Source organism: Oratosquilla oratoria, chromosome 41 (assembly GCF_046742065.1).
Source record: "Oratosquilla oratoria isolate Oo_2021 chromosome 41, ASM4674206v1, whole genome shotgun sequence".
Lineage (NCBI taxonomy): Eukaryota > Metazoa > Arthropoda > Malacostraca > Stomatopoda > Squillidae > Oratosquilla > Oratosquilla oratoria.
In genome coordinates this window covers 5287329-5305000 of record NC_134817.1, presented here as the reverse complement: position 1 = coordinate 5305000, position 17672 = coordinate 5287329, and the positions used below count along the sequence as shown (strand labels likewise).

At 38.7% G+C, this 17672-nt stretch overlaps 2 protein-coding genes across 6 annotated transcripts; both read left to right on the top strand.

Moving 5' to 3' along the window:
• Positions 1-2177: 2177 nt before the first annotated feature.
• LOC143020907 (glutathione S-transferase kappa 1-like) lies at positions 2178-6980 on the top strand. The gene is made up of 5 exons (XM_076177813.1): positions 2178-2467; positions 4306-4485; positions 6073-6201; positions 6326-6478; positions 6577-6980. Exons 1-5 carry the CDS (start codon positions 2348-2350, stop codon positions 6718-6720), a joined length of 726 nt encoding a protein of 241 aa, XP_076033928.1. The 5' UTR covers positions 2178-2347; the 3' UTR covers positions 6721-6980.
• Positions 6981-12054: 5074 nt separating this feature from the next.
• On the top strand, positions 12055-17175 carry LOC143021262 (putative G-protein coupled receptor B0563.6). 5 transcript variants are annotated; one of them, XM_076178662.1, is made up of 3 exons: positions 12055-12164; positions 14027-15026; positions 16612-17175. In XM_076178662.1, the coding sequence occupies exons 2-3, from the start codon at positions 14079-14081 to the stop codon at positions 16807-16809; spliced, it is 1146 nt and encodes a 381-aa protein (XP_076034777.1). In that variant the 5' UTR covers positions 12055-12164; positions 14027-14078; the 3' UTR covers positions 16810-17175. The 5 variants fall into 5 exon arrangements, with proteins under 5 accessions (XP_076034777.1, XP_076034778.1, XP_076034776.1 ...); XM_076178663.1 differs by lacking the exon at positions 12055-12164 and adding an exon at positions 12275-12312 and having other exon boundaries at positions 14062-15026; XM_076178661.1 differs by lacking the exon at positions 12055-12164 and adding an exon at positions 12275-12312.
• The last annotated feature ends 497 nt before the right edge of the window (positions 17176-17672 follow it).

Below are 17672 nucleotides of genomic sequence, written 5' to 3'. Positions count from 1 at the left end.
GGTAAGGAAGAACGACAAGATTTTTAGAATCAAATGTGTCTCCAACTTTATCCTCAAAATAAGACTTCCTAGCCATGTTTTGAAAAAATATCAATGAGGTAGTTGGGATCCTTTAAGTCAAGTACCTCATTGGCAATTCTCCAAATATGGCTAGGAAGTCCTATTTTGAGGATAAACCTTGAGACACATTTGATTCTAAAAATCTTGTCGTACTTCTTTACCATGATAATTTCATCATGTAATCTCATATTCTTGAATTTCAACATCCAAGTTATTTTTAGAAACTCCAAAACAGTCAAGTCATTTAATTAAAAATTCACCTGAAAATAAGGAAGGTTGTGTATATAGAATTCCATGTAAATATTGCAACACATGCTATATTGTGTGTGTGTGTGTTGTGGAAATCTCGGTAAGACGAAATTATCGCCGTCATTATTCAAAGAATACGCCACATTCAGCCGCTATGGCGGCTTTTGGCAGAGAACTCGCCATAACTATGCACCATGATAGAATAACTTATCTAGAGAAAATCAGGGTTGGAGATTCGTGTAGCGCATTCTGAAGCATTTTTCACAGGTCATTTAAATTTGAAAAGAATATATATATATATATATATATTTCCATCCAGCCAAATTTTGTAACAAAAACCACTTATAACACATTTTCTGGAGATATAAGAATGCATTTAAGTCCCATACAACATTTGAGAATACGTATTCAAAACTAACAACCTACCTTGCCTTATTCAATAACAATACCTATCTTACCAAAGATTATCAATTCGCTCTCAAAGGAAATAATAGAACAAACATGCTTCCCGGTTGAAAGCTTCAAAGTCACACAGCCAACAGCCAGGCATCCTGAGTTCAGACAAGGTAAACTTTAAAAATAGAAATATCATAAATGACAGCTATACTTGTGAGACATAGGCCTCTAAATATTTTCGAGAATTTAAAAATCCTTACAATATTCGTAAAACTTTTATATATTAGGCATTTTCTATGATTTCCAATCATGCTATTATAATAAAAAAAATCCCCTCGTTAATGGCTCCTGATTAGAGAAAACGTAAGTCTATTTGGCCAAAGAAAACTTAAAAGGGAGTTTTAAGAGTGACTAATGTTTATTATAACTATAATTGCAACTACCTGTACTGACATTTCTAGTGAGCTAGATCTTTACCGTTTGTGTAAAATTAGAGCGCATACCTAAATAGATATGGGAGTATTATTTTCATATTGTGATGATGCTATGCGGCGTGAAAAACGAGTGAAGTGTATGGGTAGGCATGCTTACAATTTTCGAACCATTGGTCTGGATAGCTACCTGTAATTTTTGTTGGATGGGTTTTAGAACAAGCCAACAAGGTATCACTTATTCCTAGAAATAAGCTACAGACTTTGCTTTATTGTCTTACGTCCATAGTGAAGAAAGAGTAGATGGGAGGGCGTGTTTACACTAAACATTTTGTGATTTTTGTCAAATAAGAGGGGACATGAGTTTTAAAAAATAAGTCACCAGCTACCCGCACAAGTTTACTTACTTTGGTTTACTTTCACTTTGGTAGGTTTTGTTGTGTTCTTTATTCCACAGGGTCAACACGAAGTGTCTGTCACCAGTCCTCAATTTAACCAGTGAGTTTCGACCATCTGGACGTCCTAGAATGTCAACCTTTGTCAGGAATCTATCAATCTGGTTCTTGAAGCATGCAGTTCAGCATTATGATTTCTCTTGGTATGCAGCTGAATAATCGTACTGCTTTGCATCTGAAGCAGTTGTACTAGTGTTCCAGTTCTTCCTCTTGGGAATGTGTTTACCATCCAGTTTCTGTAATGCCTTTGTTTTTGTATATTTATTTTTACTCATCTACTTATCTATTTCAATTTATCACAAGGACTACTATTACACAGGATGTGCGCACCCAGATCCCTGGGTCCGCTAGCGGAGGCCATTGCTTTCTTTCTAACTTAACATTTTATGTTGGACAAATATATCAAAACTAGAAACCTAACATTGTATATGGAGAGGAATAGTGGGTAGAAACATGTAGAAATAGTCTAATAGAAATTGTGAAACTGCTGAAGAAGCCATGGACGTGATACGGAAAAAAATGAGGAATAGGAATCAATAGAATAAAGAAAGAACACAATCAAACCAGAAATTATTACAAAAAAAAAAAAGGCGTGCTGGGTTTAAGGGTTTTATCGACAAATTCAAAAGATAAACCAAAACAAGGACGAGGACCGAAATAGATTCAAAACTTGCCTATCAGACTGGTGAGGGGACGACGTGTGACTGACACTAAAATTTTAGAAATTCATTTAAAGGAGTAGAGAAAGAACGTGGTATGTTTAGGGCATTAGTTCATCCAGGAAGATCCTTTTGCCAAATGGTTGGAAGCAAGCCGAAAACAAAAATAGAATTCTTCTACGATGTTATATCCCCATTCAGTTGGATTGCTTTTGAGGTTTGTTAATTATACTGTTTTCAGACATTTGGAATCACCGAAGTCTTTATATTTGAGGAATGCAAAGTTTATTGATATATGTTACCAAGAACATTCATGCCAATAAATATTATTGGACATGAAAATTATATTTGCAAAACACGGTGGTTTTAGTTACAAGCTATTTTCACCGTATGACTATTTTAGTATAGACAGGTAGTTGTAAGTAGTATATAATATATTTACCAATTTGTATTCAGTGTAATATCACAGGTTATATAACAAATAATTTTCCCCTTAAAGTATTTGGGAAAGCCAGAATAAAGTTTGGTGAGTTGATTATAGCCAGAGCTAACATAAGAAGAAAGAATAAGATTAGAAACATACACCAGGAGCCACATGGCTGTGATGGGAGATGCTTTCTTTGCCCCATGCACTTTGACTGTTGGGGAAGTTATCAGTCACTGCTGGTAATCTAAGTGAAGCTCAGGACTCGAACCTGTGATAAGGAATAAGCAAAACCTGCATGTATCTAGTTGCAATATCAACAAACATAAACGATATATTTTTTCAGTCAGTGAAGTATTTGACAATGTATATTAATTAACCTAGCATAATTAACCTAACCAAACTTAATCTAATTGCCCCTCTACCAATAATATATTTCTGTGTAAGGTACAGTTTTCTTTGTATAGCACTGATTATAAAGAAACTTTAAACATTATGAAAGTATGGAAGCTGATGCAAATGCAAATTGTGTTAATGAGATGTATTTTACTTAACTGCAGGAAAAGGATTTGGGACTAATGGTGGGTACCTGCAAAATGGACAATGGAGTTGCCCATTTTCAAAAACCCATCAGGAGGTGCAGCCCTGAGGGGCTGACACTCGTTCTCCAGACTGGGCCCAAGATCTCGATCTATTAACTTCAACTGTGTTTCTTGCACTTTTTCACACATGGAGAGACAAGTGGCAACTGCTCTCATCTTCCAACCACTTTTATCCAGTGACATACAAACAGTTCTTAGGACCTTTGGCAGCCACTGTGAGGCTTTGGGTTTTCCATCTTGTGAAACTTGAGGCAATCGTTGATTGAAAATATGAGTTATATGAACTTTTGTAGTGTATTTGTTAGACATGCTTTTTTCTTGAGGAAAATTTACCACCTGTCTTACTGGAGGATACTTGTATATGGTGTTTCTTTATAGCATTTCTTTGTAAAGAAAAAGGTGAAACCCATCACAATACAATGCCCTCCATATTGAAGAATAGCATTGTCTTTATCTTGATTGCTGTTGGATAACATTATCAATTTCTGTGGCAGGCTGTTGATAATGAGAGGGTTAAAACCCAACCAGGCTGTTACCAGGTAATTTTATTTATTTCTTTGGGAAGAGATTAATTTGTAGTAATCTCCCATCTACTAGGAAGACTGCAGCATACATTGGCCAGATCTCTTCTCATCACATTTGAAAGCCAGCCTATCCTGAAGATCAGATCTCATCCTTCAGGGTTGCATTCCCAATAAGGAAGAGACCTTGTGTCTGAGAGCTGCATTTGTCTCAGTTACATAAAATGAAAGATCTTACAAGGTCTTTACACTTCATGACAAAATATTAACTAGTGTGGCATATACTCGTAAATGTGGGGGAAGAATATATGGTATTATACTCTATAAACAAAAGGTAGACCATGCTTAACATGGAAATACAGCTTTTATGTTTCAGAAGTGTTTTTATTCCCATGATTTGAAGATCTCAATTATAATTTAACAGAAGTATATAAACTACTTCAAACGAGGTTTTATGAATGCTCATTTTTACATAATATTACACTTAAGTTTATTATTATAATTTCAGGTACTCATGCGATACAAACATCGTTGGAATGTAGATATGGTTTTAAAGCCTATGTTATTAGGAGGTGTTCGAAAGGCTGCTGAAAATCTGCCTCGAATAGTTACTAGTATAGAGATGTACAAAATGAAGGATTTGGTCAGAAGTGCCAAATATTATGGTGTGCCTGTGAATTTGGTTGAGGTAAGGTTTAGAAATGTTAAGTATTGTCTCCAATTCTTCCTATTTCTGATTTAATAGACTGGGACAAACATTTTAGCTCTAAGTCTTACATTTCTCTAAATTTAGCATCAATCTTGGACTCTTGAAAGATCCAGATGTCATTTGTGTATTTACCCAATTCTTTTTACCTAAATGAAATATACAAAATAAATATTATGCTCACAGGGTCCCATCTTTGTGCTTCTATTAGTCAAACATAGCTTTAGATTATTTTGTTTTGTCTAACTGTACAATATTTTTCTTCCATGTTATTGCATAAGTTGATGTATCAGTTTAAGAAAAACTGTATTTCTTAATATCCTTGAATTGGGATTATATGTACTCTTTTATCAAAATGTTAAGATCCCATTGTATGACCAGAAATAGCTGAAGCTATCTGTAAGGGCTTTTATTGTGAAGGGGCCTAGATGTTTCAGATGGTAATTTGATATCTCAGTCTCTTGATAGCTTTGTCTGGCTTGATTGGTATAGGGTGGGTTAGCATTTATATCCAGATTTATCTTTTGTATTTTGTATTTTTCTGGATTCTGGTGGCATGGTCTTGAAACTTTGGGAATTGCCTAATGTATGATATTGAATTGGTGTTTTAGTGATGCTATTTTTTGTTGTTCCATTTACTTCATGTGTGGATACAAGATTCTCTCTCTCTCTCTCTCTCTCTCTCTCTCTCTCTCTCTCTCTCTCTCTCTCTCTCTCTCTCTCTCTCTCTCTCTCTCTCTCTCTCTCTCTCTCTCTCTCCTCTCTCTCTCTTTCTCTCTCTCTCTCTCTCTCTCTCTCTCTCTCTCTCTCTCTCTCTCTCTCTCTCTCTCTCTCTCTCTCTCTCTCTCTCTCTCTCTCTCTCTCTCTCTCTCTCTCTCTCTCTCTCTCTCTCTCTCTCTCTCTCTCTCTCTCTCTCCCCTTTGTATATGTGCTTTCAGGGAGCCTGTGTATTTTTTCTATTGTCCTCCTTTTTTTATTGTAAAATATGGGTAATATTTGTATTTTTCAAGCATCTTAGAATGGGTTTTGTACCTGAATTTAGTATAGTGTTTGTGAGTTTTTGCAGTTTCAATTATAGATGGATAATATAATGTGTTATGTTTATGTTAGTTTTCTGAATCATTTTCAGTTGCTTATATGTTTGTATATGTCTTTTCATGTGTGGGTCTTGATTTTTCTGGATTTTTTTTTAGTAAACTTTATTTGGAAGTGGTCAGAGGGGAGGCCAGGAATAATTTCCCTTATTCTTTGTGGATGGAGAGAGGGTAAGCACACTGGAATGTCTGGGGATGTTACTTGTTGATTGTGATGGGGAGGTTGTCTTATGGGGAGTTTAATGGAATTAAACATGTTAATATTGGAGAATTGCCCTAAGATCTTATTTTCTCTTTGGTGAAATGTAGAACCAAATAAGTTCGTGTGTATTTAGTTCCTTACCTAGTATGCAGGTTGTTGAGTCATAGAGTGGTCGCAGTTAGGATGTGTATCCATGGGGTGTATTTGGTGATATGTAGATATTTTTGATGCTATATGTTGTTTTCTATAATTGTGTTACTATTTTGTCAACAGGATCCTTTAGAACTGTTGATGGTGAAGGGATCTCTTATACCTATGAGATTCTTAACTGCAATCGATATTTTGTATCCTGAACATTTAGAAAGTGCCAGCAGAGCGCTTTGGATGGCAGTTTGGAATAGAGTAAGAATTATAAAAAAATTTGTTCATACATAGATTTGTCATAAAAATCATTATGAACTAATGACAATTCATGATAAGGATTACAGATTGAATGTAGTGATATGTAACTCCTGCTTTAAAATAGGATACAGATTTTACTACGATAGAAATTTTGCAACATGCTGGACTCGAGGCAGGACTGAAAGAAGAGCAGTTGGCCAAAGTACGGGAATACATGTCAGCTCAATTTACCAAGGAAAAGTTGAAAGAGAACACAATGCAAGCTGTAAATTATGGGGTAAGTGGAAATTACTTTTGTTGAGTATTTACAATATGGTATGAAATACCAGTAACTTCCTTTTCGTTTACTGACAAGGCATGGTTAATTTTTAACAGGCTTTTGGTGCTCCTACTATTGTAGCACATGTGAATGAAGAACCAGCTATGTTCTTTGGCTCTGATCGGTTTCATCTCCTTTGTCAAGAAATTGGAGAAAAATGGGAAGGGCCCTACCCAGAAGGTAATTCTTCTAAACTATGAGTGAAGTTATAACTGTCACAATGAAATAGTCAGGTCCTTATGAGATAAAGATAAATTCTGTATCCTAGACACTTCAAATGATTTAGCATGAAGTAAAGTGTATGACTTTGTATGTTAGAATATATTTTGGTCCATATAATGTGGGAAATGAAGTTTTGTGTATACTCTAGAATGCTATATGAAGAAATTGTTTGAAATGTATTTTCTAACAGTAAAATATTTTATATGAAAGTAAAAACATGTATAAAGTTGAATTGTGATAGTCTTGTATTGATATCCTTGTAGACTCAAAGGTTATGTACTCTTGATATGAACTTGTGTGACTCAATGTTGACTTAGTTCTCATACAGAAACCCATTGCCCTGATATATCAGACAACAATCCCCAGGTCACTCCACAAGGCATTTATGGAAGAGATTTTGCAATGTTGTCTGTATTTACTGAATTAGTGATCTGCAGTGAACATATATACAGTTCCTAGTTGTAATTAGCTGATTGTTGTATACAGGAAAGGAGCTGTATTTGTCAGATCCTGTCTCTCATTTCTCTATTATTACAAAGGTGGAGCATGCCAACAGGAGACCTTTTGGTCCATAACTAGGTCATATGCAAAAAATATATATAATAATGATAAATACAAAATAGATAAATAGATAAAATCATACATACATATACCAAAGGCTTTTTCCCCCATTCCCACCCATTCCATCCCTAATACACTCCACTCCCCTCCACCCCTCCTCTTATCTTGGCACCCCCCTGGATGATGGGTCATCCCTGCATCATGTCCACTGCTCTGGGTCAGAGGCAGTGTTGCAAGACACAGCACATCCACAGCAAGGCTGCTTCACTAAATCTCCATCCCCTCATTAGGCATAAATAAAATAGAAATAATAAATACATAGGTATACTTTAATAATAAATAGTAAATAATAATAAATTGACATGATAAATGAAAATCAAGCAAATAATAAACAAATGGACAAATAATTATAAACAATATAGAATAAATGGCAGTCATTACAGCATTTTGCTTAGATGGTTATGTAATGTCTATATACCTAGTTTTATATTGATGTATGTTTCAAATTTGGGTCATATCATTATCTCAGCTTTGCCCAGAGTTTACACATCTGTGGAGAAAACTATTTTTTCAACTTTATCAATTTGTTCCCATGACATTATGATGCCCTCTTGTCTAAACCAAGAGATTCTCAAGTTTGGCCATCACTTTCAGTGACAACACAGCAATCAAATCACCTCTTTTCCTTTGTACCTTTAATAATGCCAGATCATGTGTTTGTAGTCTCTACTAATTTATCTGCACTTATTATTTATATATAAGAACATAAGAATATATATATGCTGTGTCTTGCTGCATTGATTCTGACCCAGGGCAGTGGGCAAGATGCAGGGATGACCCATCATCCAGGAGGAGACAAGAAAATGGAGGGAGGAGTGGGTAATGGGAGTGGAGTATATGGGAATAAAATGGGTGGGAGTGGATTTATGCCTTTTGATTTTGGCTACCTCCCTTGTAAGGGGGGAAAAGCCCTTGGAATATATATATATTCTAGTCCTTTTATCCATGTAGTTGTGCTTTTCAGCAATCCATATGGCTTAGGAGGGAGGGATGATGACTAGCAGTGGAGTATGTTAGGATAAAATGGTTGGGAGTGGATTTATGCCCTTGACTTTGGCTACCTCCCTTGTATGGGGGAAAGAGCCCTTGATATATATATGTATATGTCTTGCCCACAACTTAACTGACATATTAGTCAGGTGATCCCATATCTATACTGAAGTTTTACTTTTCTTTTTGCAAATATGTATTTGTTTCTCTTCTTGTTGACCTGTTTTCCATTTGCAATACTTTTAATTATCTGAGAGGTGAGCTGTAGAGTAAGAAAAAAGGCGAGGAGCCTACGCCAGGAGGCGCTTAGCAGCGGCCGAAGTCTTAACTTTTGCTCCATGTTTATGGAATTATGGGGTACGTAACAGTCACAGCTGGGATTCGGAGAGAAGTGCGGGATTCGAACCTTTATATAAGCAAATGCGAGACCAGCACGCTTTCGATTACACCACCAACTAGTAAATATTTGGTGGGAATCAAAAGTTGAGAGAAACGTGTATATGGATGAAGAGACAAAGAGAAGATTAGAAAGACGTGAGACATGGAATTTGATAAACTACGTGATATGTGTTTTTTATTATAACCTATGCCCGTTTTATCAAACATAGCCAAATATTGTCGCACAAAGAGCTCTGAGAAAAAATGGACGCATCCACTGGGCGACAGATAAGACGGGATGGTAGGGAGGGCACTTGGCGCCAACTCGGCTGCAGTGATGGATCACGGACGCGTGTTTATGGATTTAAGTCGACGCATAATTTGCAGGTCATTTCAATCGGGAAAGAAAAACTGAATGAGAATGTGCTCCACTTGGCACTCTGCGCCCTCTGACAGCTCATTATGGTTTGTTTCTTTATCAAAGTGAACCGACCAAGAAGATACGTTCGTTATTTATTTGAAAGAGATGGTGGACGGAGGAAGATAGGACGGTGGTGTCGGTTGAGGGAGGGTGGTGGTGGAGGCAATTCAGCAAAATGGGAAGGATATATGGCGATCGAGCGGATGCGCATGCGTAGTATTGATACGCTTTTTAGTATTAGTTTTGGGGTTAAATTATTTTGTGTTCCAAGTTGAGTCTAGTTTTTATTGTTCTTGAGGGTATCATATTGTACAAATTTAATCATACACATTGAGAAGGTCAGTTTTCACAAGAGCCATTGATAGAGTTTTAAAACCCAGTTGCATATTGAAGTGCCAACATGGCAGACGTCCGTGAATTTCTCGTTGATTTCTTTTACAAACAAATTGTTGAAACGATGACAGCCAGTGAGACAGATGAACTGGTTACAAATCAGATTCCAAGTGAAACGACACTTGATCGCATAGATGAGCAGCCTAGTTTACGTTACAGGTCACTACCCGGAAATTTATAAAAAAAAAAATGAAAAAGGGTTATCACACTGGGCTCCCACGGGATTCACCAGCGCCAACAATTGAGAGATCGTTTGAGTAAAAACGACTTCGGAGAGATATATATAGATAGATACACTGGATATATAATTGTTATTGTCATATATAGCAAAATTGAATGAAGTAACATATTGTAAACCTACACGACTATTAGACATACTGTTGAAATGCTCGTAGAGAAGTCTAGATTTCTGCAAGGGAAGTCATATTTTATTTATTCGAATGGAAGTAGGATGTGGGAGGGAAAAATAGCCCAGTGTAATCCCTTTACTCGTGGCTGCTGGCTGTCGATGCCTGGCAGTCGGCACCAACAGATCCTGTCCAGAAACTAATTAGCTGAACGAATATAAAGAAAACAGTTAAGTCAATTGCGCTGAGGAGTGCTTGAAAACGTTCGAAAATGCTGAGGTCTGTTAAGAGAGATTAAGGAAGAAAGAGCAATATGGTATGTTGCCTAGAGCACATGGCAAAAATCTAGACAGCATTGCATCTCCTTTGTGTCACAATCAGGGCCCCGACATGGGTAAGTGCCCGCCTTCCCCCACTACTACCACCACCTTCCACATTTGATGGTCACTATAGCACGATTCACATGTAACATTCATCCATAAAACAACGTTTATACACACATCATTCATACACACAACTCATGATAAATAAATAATCATGCATTAAAAGTACATTAGGGGGAATTTGCTTTACCTTCTATTCACCAAAAGTGCTGCCCCCCAAAAAACGTGCCGCCCCGGGGCATTGCCCCCCTCTGCCCCTCCCTTTGTCGGTGCCCTGGTCATAATAATTAAACTCCTCACACTTCTACACTTTACAGTTGAGCATTTATGCAAAGAAAGAACAAAGTATTCTTGAGACAAAGGCTTAGCAAACAAAAGTTCTTAGTGAGCTATGAAGCAATATCATGATGAGGATCGCTGTCAGTAATTATAGGTAACTCATTTTTGTATTGATGAGAGGATTAATTTTCTTCTGCTACCATATCTTTATATTGTGATGACTTTACAATTATAATAAATGAAACTTAGGAAGAGACAGTGTTAATAATATCACATAAACTATCTTCTTGACGGCCAAATGGGGGTGAAGGGGAGGCAGCGTGTCTGTAAGCGGTAGATGCAAGATGGCGTCCGGGGAACGAGAGGCTCAATTCTCCCTATCGGTGGCTCTGGTTACAACTAAATTGTGACTGGCAAGAGACCATGAAAGCTCAAGCAACAAGTGGAGGAATTACTGAATTAGACCGTCTTTAGAAAAAGAAGGAACTTTGTTATTAATGACAAATCTAAGAAGAAGAATGAGTGCCTGCGGATGAATAATAATAATGACAATAGTGATAATAATAATAGTAATAATAATAATAACAAAATAATTGTAATGATAATAATACAAATCATAATAATAATGATACCAATAATTATAATAATAATCATTATAGTAATACTAATAATGATAATAGTAATAATAATTATATCAATAATAAAATGATCGCATCAATAAAATAATAGGAATGATGATGCTTATAACAATATTAGTATTAATGGTAATATTAATGATAGTAATAAGGGTAATGGACACAAAAGGCATCAAACGCGTCATCCGCTTGTTCTTGTCGCCCTTCGCTCCAGAAACAGACAGCCATGCCATCAGGACACGGAAGTCTTAAATGAGGATCAGATGACCCTGCCTAGTACTAAACTTACTCCTGCAGGTGTAAGAACGTGGTGGTGGTCAAGGCCAAGGCTCTGGAATGTTCTTGTTTGAGCAGAAATGTCGGGTAATAGGAGAGTGTTGCATTTGTATAAACAAAAATGCATTTGATTGCATTTGTATCAAAATATGCATGAACTTTTACGTGTATGTGTGTGTGCGTATACGTTTGTATGCCCTTACTCTGTTTACTAAACCAAAACTAATATTTCCTACACCCATGTGCTCATATCTGGTTTGTCTCAAAATTGCTTGAATTCCAGTTTTTCATAATTTTTCTTCATTTAACCCGCAGATCATTATTTAGTATTTTCCCTTCATATTAATTAATACATTGTTTTCTGTTTGCCCCTTGATAAAAAAAAAATCAATCCAATGTGAGAAATGCTAAGAAAAAATAGTGATGGAAAGCAAATTTTACCTCGTTCAGATAAACCGAGGGAGAGTGATGGAGGTAAAGGCAAGGATGGGAAGAGGAGGAGGAGTGGAGTGGGAGGAGGAGGAAGGATACGGGTGAAGGGAGAGGGAGAGGGAAAAAGGAGGAAGAGCAGTGCTTTCTATGCGGTGACGCCAAATACAAACGCCACTACAGTGAAGTTCACGCGTTCATGCAAGTGAAGCATGGACCCCCTTCATGAAGATGGCCTCAGTGGACCGTAACCCTAATCAAGCCGGAGAGGTGCTTATCAGCTGAATTAAATCACCTGATGGACGCGAAGACGAAATGTGTGACGCCGTTTTGAATCGGGTAGAACCATTGGACCCTTGGCGCGCTCACAAGTCGTTCGACCGCCGGAGAAGGCGGTGGTGGTGTGGTGATGGTGGTGGTGAGGACGCAGCGGTGATGTGCCTGTAGGGGTAGCTGCAGAAGAAGGCCGTTTCTTTTGGGTTTAGAAACTTTTACATTTAGAAACATTTAGCCCTGTCTAGCTGCTAACGTCGCTCCATATTTTTTTTTCTTTTATCGAATGCTGCAAAGACGATTTTATTCCTTTTAAAAGTGGACTTTGGAATATATATATATATATATATATATATATATATATATATATATATATATATATATATATATATATTATATATATATATATATATATATATATATATATATATATATATATATATATATATATATATATATATGACAGTTGTATTGGACGATTCTGTGAGTGAATAGAAGTTGACAAAGTTGACGTTTTGATGTTTTAGTGATGTCTACAGTGCCCTCGTGAAAATGCCTGAGGCTGCGGTGTGATGACGGTGTGATGTCACCAACTGTCGTGGTACTGTTATAGTTTGGGAAGTTGTGACGCCAAGAGCCTGTGACGACTGTGCGAGAAAAAATAAACAATAGAAAATAGAATACAATAGAAAATAAAAGTAAAGAACAAGAAAAAAATACCGAAAGAAGATCGAGGGGTCGAATCTGAGTTTGCATTTGCAGGACACAAAAATAAACACCGAAAAGCATAAATCTTATTTGCTGTGAACTGCCGGCATAGGGATAACTTGCGTTTCATTTCTTAACCGACATACCACTTTATACCTCTGTTTTCGTACCTAATATCAGGATGAAACACCCATCTCTTCCATCGAGTTTCGATAACTAGAAACCCACAGCCCCACAGTAACTGGCAACGGTCCTCAAACCCTCCCATAGATCTCTCTGAGAAGAAACTTTGGACCGACGTTTGCTTTGTACTAAATCGTTATCACACTGGGCTATTTTTCCTCCGACTGTAGGGACAGATATTCAATGTATTTATTTATTTATCTATTTTGTTGAGAAAACAAAATAGTTTCCCATAGTGATTTTACAGCGGAAAAAGTGTTGGAGGTTGGCGGTACCACGATATATCGGAGGTTGGAGGACAAATAGCCCAGTTTGATAACCCCTTTGGTGGACGTAGAGATGATCTGTCGCCGGTTGTGTGAGCAGGTGGAGGGGATACAGTTGAAGACGATAGAGATATCTTGGACCCAGTCCGGAGACCGAATGTCAGCCCCTCAAGGCTGCACTTCCAGATGAAAGTGACGATGCTGATGGGTTTTGAAAACGAGCAGGTGGGGAGACCATCCTCTCTGACGTCCTCGCAGTAGGACCACATCGTACATGTACCTGTTGGTGGTTCCTTTTACGATGTAGTGTAGATCAAAAATACTTTCTGTGTCATTTATTGTTTAAACTTGCAAAAATAGAGCTGAGAAAATGAGTAAGATAAATACACAACTAAAGAAATAGATAAGACAGATACACAACAAAATGAACAAATTAACCAACAAGTTAATATGTAAACCAGTTAATTAAAAACAGATTATTTCAATCCGTTTCCAATTTTTGTGAAACAAAAAAAAATCGCTTCTAATATTTCCTTTCCCAATTGGTTGCAGGCCTGAAATGCACATGGGTTTAGAATGATGTAATACTTGATTTTTATCTGGCATATTATCATATATTCTTAGATTATCTTCTTTCTTTCTCCTTCCTCCCTTCTCGTCCCGCCCCTCCCTCCCTTCTTCTCTGTCTCTCTATCTCAATAGTCAATTTCAATGACGAAGGTCGAATGACCTCTCAGGGTAAGAAGGACCGAGTATGCAGGACCTCAACACATCAGCGGAGGTCACGAACACCCGTGACGACCCACTCCTGGTGGCCGAAGTCCCACTTGAGACTTCGAAGGCCTCGCTCCTGACTCCCGAACTCGTCGTCAACGCCTCGACCCTCTTGCCCTCCGACTCGAAACTCCGTATTCAGACTCTGGACACAGTGACCTACTCCTACGTCTTGCCCGTCCTGGTGGCGCTGGGGACGGCGACCAACGCTCTGAACCTGTGGGTGCTGTCTCGTCCCTCCATCCAGGGAGCCACCTACAGGTACCTCTTCTGGCTGGCCCTGGTGGACCTGTTTGTGTGCCTGGCCACGTTCATCTCGCTCTTTCACATGGACAGGGCCTGCCTCAGCTACGGCTGGGCGCTCTACTTCTCCTGTTTCGAGATCCCCGTCATTAACGGCCTCATCGGCGCCAACGTCTACATCGTCACAGGACTCTCGATCGACCGCTACCTCGCCGTGTGTCAACCTCTCCAGTACACCACCACCAGGAGCCTCAGGGGGGCCGCCCTCAGGATAAGCACCTCGTTGGTGGTGGCATTTGGACTCTACGTGCCTCACGGGATCCTCTACCAGAAACCCGAGCAGACAGACGAAGGCTGCTGGTCGATCGGGGCTGGTGACTTCACTCGGGAGACACTGTGGTACATGTGGGAGATCACCGTCGAGATCTGCCACCGCCTGGCCCCTTCCTTGCTCCTCGCCTTTCTTAACCTCCGCGTGATCATCGTCTTCAGAAGAGAGATCTCCCACAGGAGGGTCCTCTCTCGCACGAGCAGCACGGCGCGGCAGGAGGCTCAGCAGAGGCGCTTCATCTACCTTCTCCTGGCGATGATCCTCTGCTTTTTCGTCACGAACCTCCCCGCCGCCGTCCTCGCCCTCGTCGACTACGCGGGCACCATCGAGTCGGAGAACTGCTGGCCCCTTGAGGTGAGTACCTCCATGGGAAAAGAAATCACTGAATAAGAGCAGTTGTGTTCAAGACGGGAATTCAACGCCCCTATCTTAACTACAATCTTATGGAAATCTTTGATACAGCGGCATTTCTTCACCAGTTCAGTGAATGGTCTGTATAAATCTGTTACATTGCCTTCTCCAAGAGACCTTTGAATAAGCATGAAAAAACACCCTCAGCCCCTTTGGCTGAGAGTGAACTGAACAAATGTGTGACATATAAGTGGAGAGTTGTTAGAAGCACGGGACGAAGCTTACGTCACATAAATGGCGTGAGTTGATTGGTTCACGGTGGGGGATTCGAGAGGTGGACCAATCAACGAACGACATTCGTGTGAAGTGTTCTGCGCACGGCTGAGTTGCCAGTCTCTGACATTCTCCCTGAAGAGAACCAGGAGTCGGAACGTTAGAGAAATAAAGTAGACTTGTTTCGTCCCATGTTTTTCCTTTCCACTCATTTCACGGTAAACTGTTACCAAACGGTACTGTGCAAAGAACAGGAGACCATATCCATGTAGAAGTAAAAGTCTGTGTTACACACACGCGCGCACATACACACACACACACACACACACATATATATATATATATATATATATATATATATATATTGACTATATTATGACAAATAAAACTGAAGGTGGAAGAAGCAGACGAGGAGTAATGGGAGAATTTCACGCTTTAACGTTTCGACCCGCGGGTCGAAACGTTAAAGCGTGAAATTCTCCCATTACTCCTCGTCTGCTTCTTCCACCTTCAGTTTTATATATATATATATATCTATATATCTATATATATATATCTATATATATATGTGTGTGTGTGTTTGTGCGCGAGTGTGTGTGTTTGTATTTATATACACAATAAAGGTGTTCCGCCCGTCACGTCGGCTGCACGGGGGTCTCGTCCTCTGACCCAAAGGTCCTGCAGCCCCGAGTGTCCTGTCGCCCCACACGGAAGTACAAACAACAAAATATACATTTGTCACATTTTATTGATAATAATTTACTCTTCTAGAGCATTCGCCACCAGCACTTCAACCAGCCCGTTTTTTTCAATAATTGTCAGATTAAATAGTGTATCGTCAAGAACCTAAGTTATTTACTTATTAAACGAACATATATACACATTGGAAATCTCAGACACTTACCCACCTCCATATGTATTCTGTTATTGTGTCTCACAGGATCATCTTGAAGACTGTATATGTGTGTGTGTGCGTGTATCCACATCGGTTTGATTAGGCAACTATACGGAAAATTCACATATTCTCTTTTTGCATGGAAGTTACTTAATGTTGAAGTAATACATAAGTGGGAGAGAAATTTTGTATAATTCTGGGTGACCTCATACCAACAAATGTGCATGTGGCGTACTCTGAAACACGCTGGTCTCGCATTCGCTTAGTTGTGGGTTCGAATCCCGCACTCCTCTCCGATTCCCACCAGTGACCTACCCTAACAGTCTCTAAATCGGACGGGGCAAAAGGTAGCGGCTTCGGCCGCAGGTACTCGGCGCCTTCAGGCGTAGGTTCCTCACCTTCTTCTTTTTACACCAACAGGTGCTGCGAGCCACCGCCAACTGTTTGGAAATGCTCAACTTCTCCCTCAACTTCCCCCTCTACTTCATCTTCAACACGGAAATCCGAAGATCTCTGACTTCGATGGGGAGATCGGCACGCCGCTGGTCCATGAGGCTCTCTTCGTCCTTCGGGCGATCCGCTCGGAAAGATAACTCCTCCACCGAAGACCAAGTCTAGGAGATGTCTTGGCCCAAGATATCTCCTGGAGGAACCGGTAAGGGCACTAAGGGGCGAGGGCGGGGGGGGGGGGTACCAGGAGATGACCAGTAGTGTGTTCAAAGATAATCTAGTGATATGAATGACATGTCTCTGAGAAATCTTTCACCCGGTGAAAGGAACGTTTCCTGAAGTTTGAGGCAATTTGTGAGGAAAATCGTATTTCTCGGCTTCTTATCCTCTCTTTGGGTTAGTAATCTATACATTTGGCGGTCCATTGGGCAGTGAGTCACCACTAGATTTGTTCCTTGCCTTATGGTTTGTCTAGTCTAGATGCATTTTTATGTTTTTTATTCTATGTAAATGTACATCATATATATATATACATATATATATATATGTATATATATATAAACATATATATAATTATATATATCTATATATATACATATATATACATACATATATATATTCATATATATATACATATATATATATATATACGAATTTACACAATTTTTTTCTTTTATTTTTGTCTGGGGACACTTTCCTGGACAAACGACACATTCCAAGTCGATTCCTGGTTTTCACCTTAAGCCAACATCTATCTGACTTCAACTGAAACTCTCCCATTGCTGTGAATTTAAAACGAATAAAGGAAGAAACGTTTACTGCGTTGTATCAATCGATGCCTATTACATACGTCCCTGCAGGGAAATCGAACTAGAATAATTTTCAACATTTTATGTTTACATTTATATGTATATATATATATATATATATATATATATATATATATATATATATATATATCAACCACAATGCACTTTAATTCTAAGCCATCAACATCGGGAGACCCGATGAAGGTCAACATGCAGAAATTG

Excerpts from the sequence above, each read along its gene's own strand:
- LOC143021262 (XM_076178662.1), top strand. The coding sequence starts at position 14,079 with ATGCAGGACCTCAACACATCAGCGGAGGTCACGAACACCCGTGACGAC. Across the intron at positions 15,027-16,611 it reads AGAACTGCTGGCCCCTTGAG|GTGCTGCGAGCCACCGCCAA; the intron begins GTGAGTACCTCC and ends TTACACCAACAG.
- LOC143020907 (XM_076177813.1), top strand. The coding sequence starts at position 2,348 with ATGTTTAGGGCATTAGTTCATCCAGGAAGATCCTTTTGCCAAATGGTT. Across the intron at positions 6,202-6,325 it reads GGATGGCAGTTTGGAATAGA|GATACAGATTTTACTACGAT; the intron begins GTAAGAATTATA and ends GCTTTAAAATAG. Across the intron at positions 6,479-6,576 it reads TGCAAGCTGTAAATTATGGG|GCTTTTGGTGCTCCTACTAT; the intron begins GTAAGTGGAAAT and ends AATTTTTAACAG.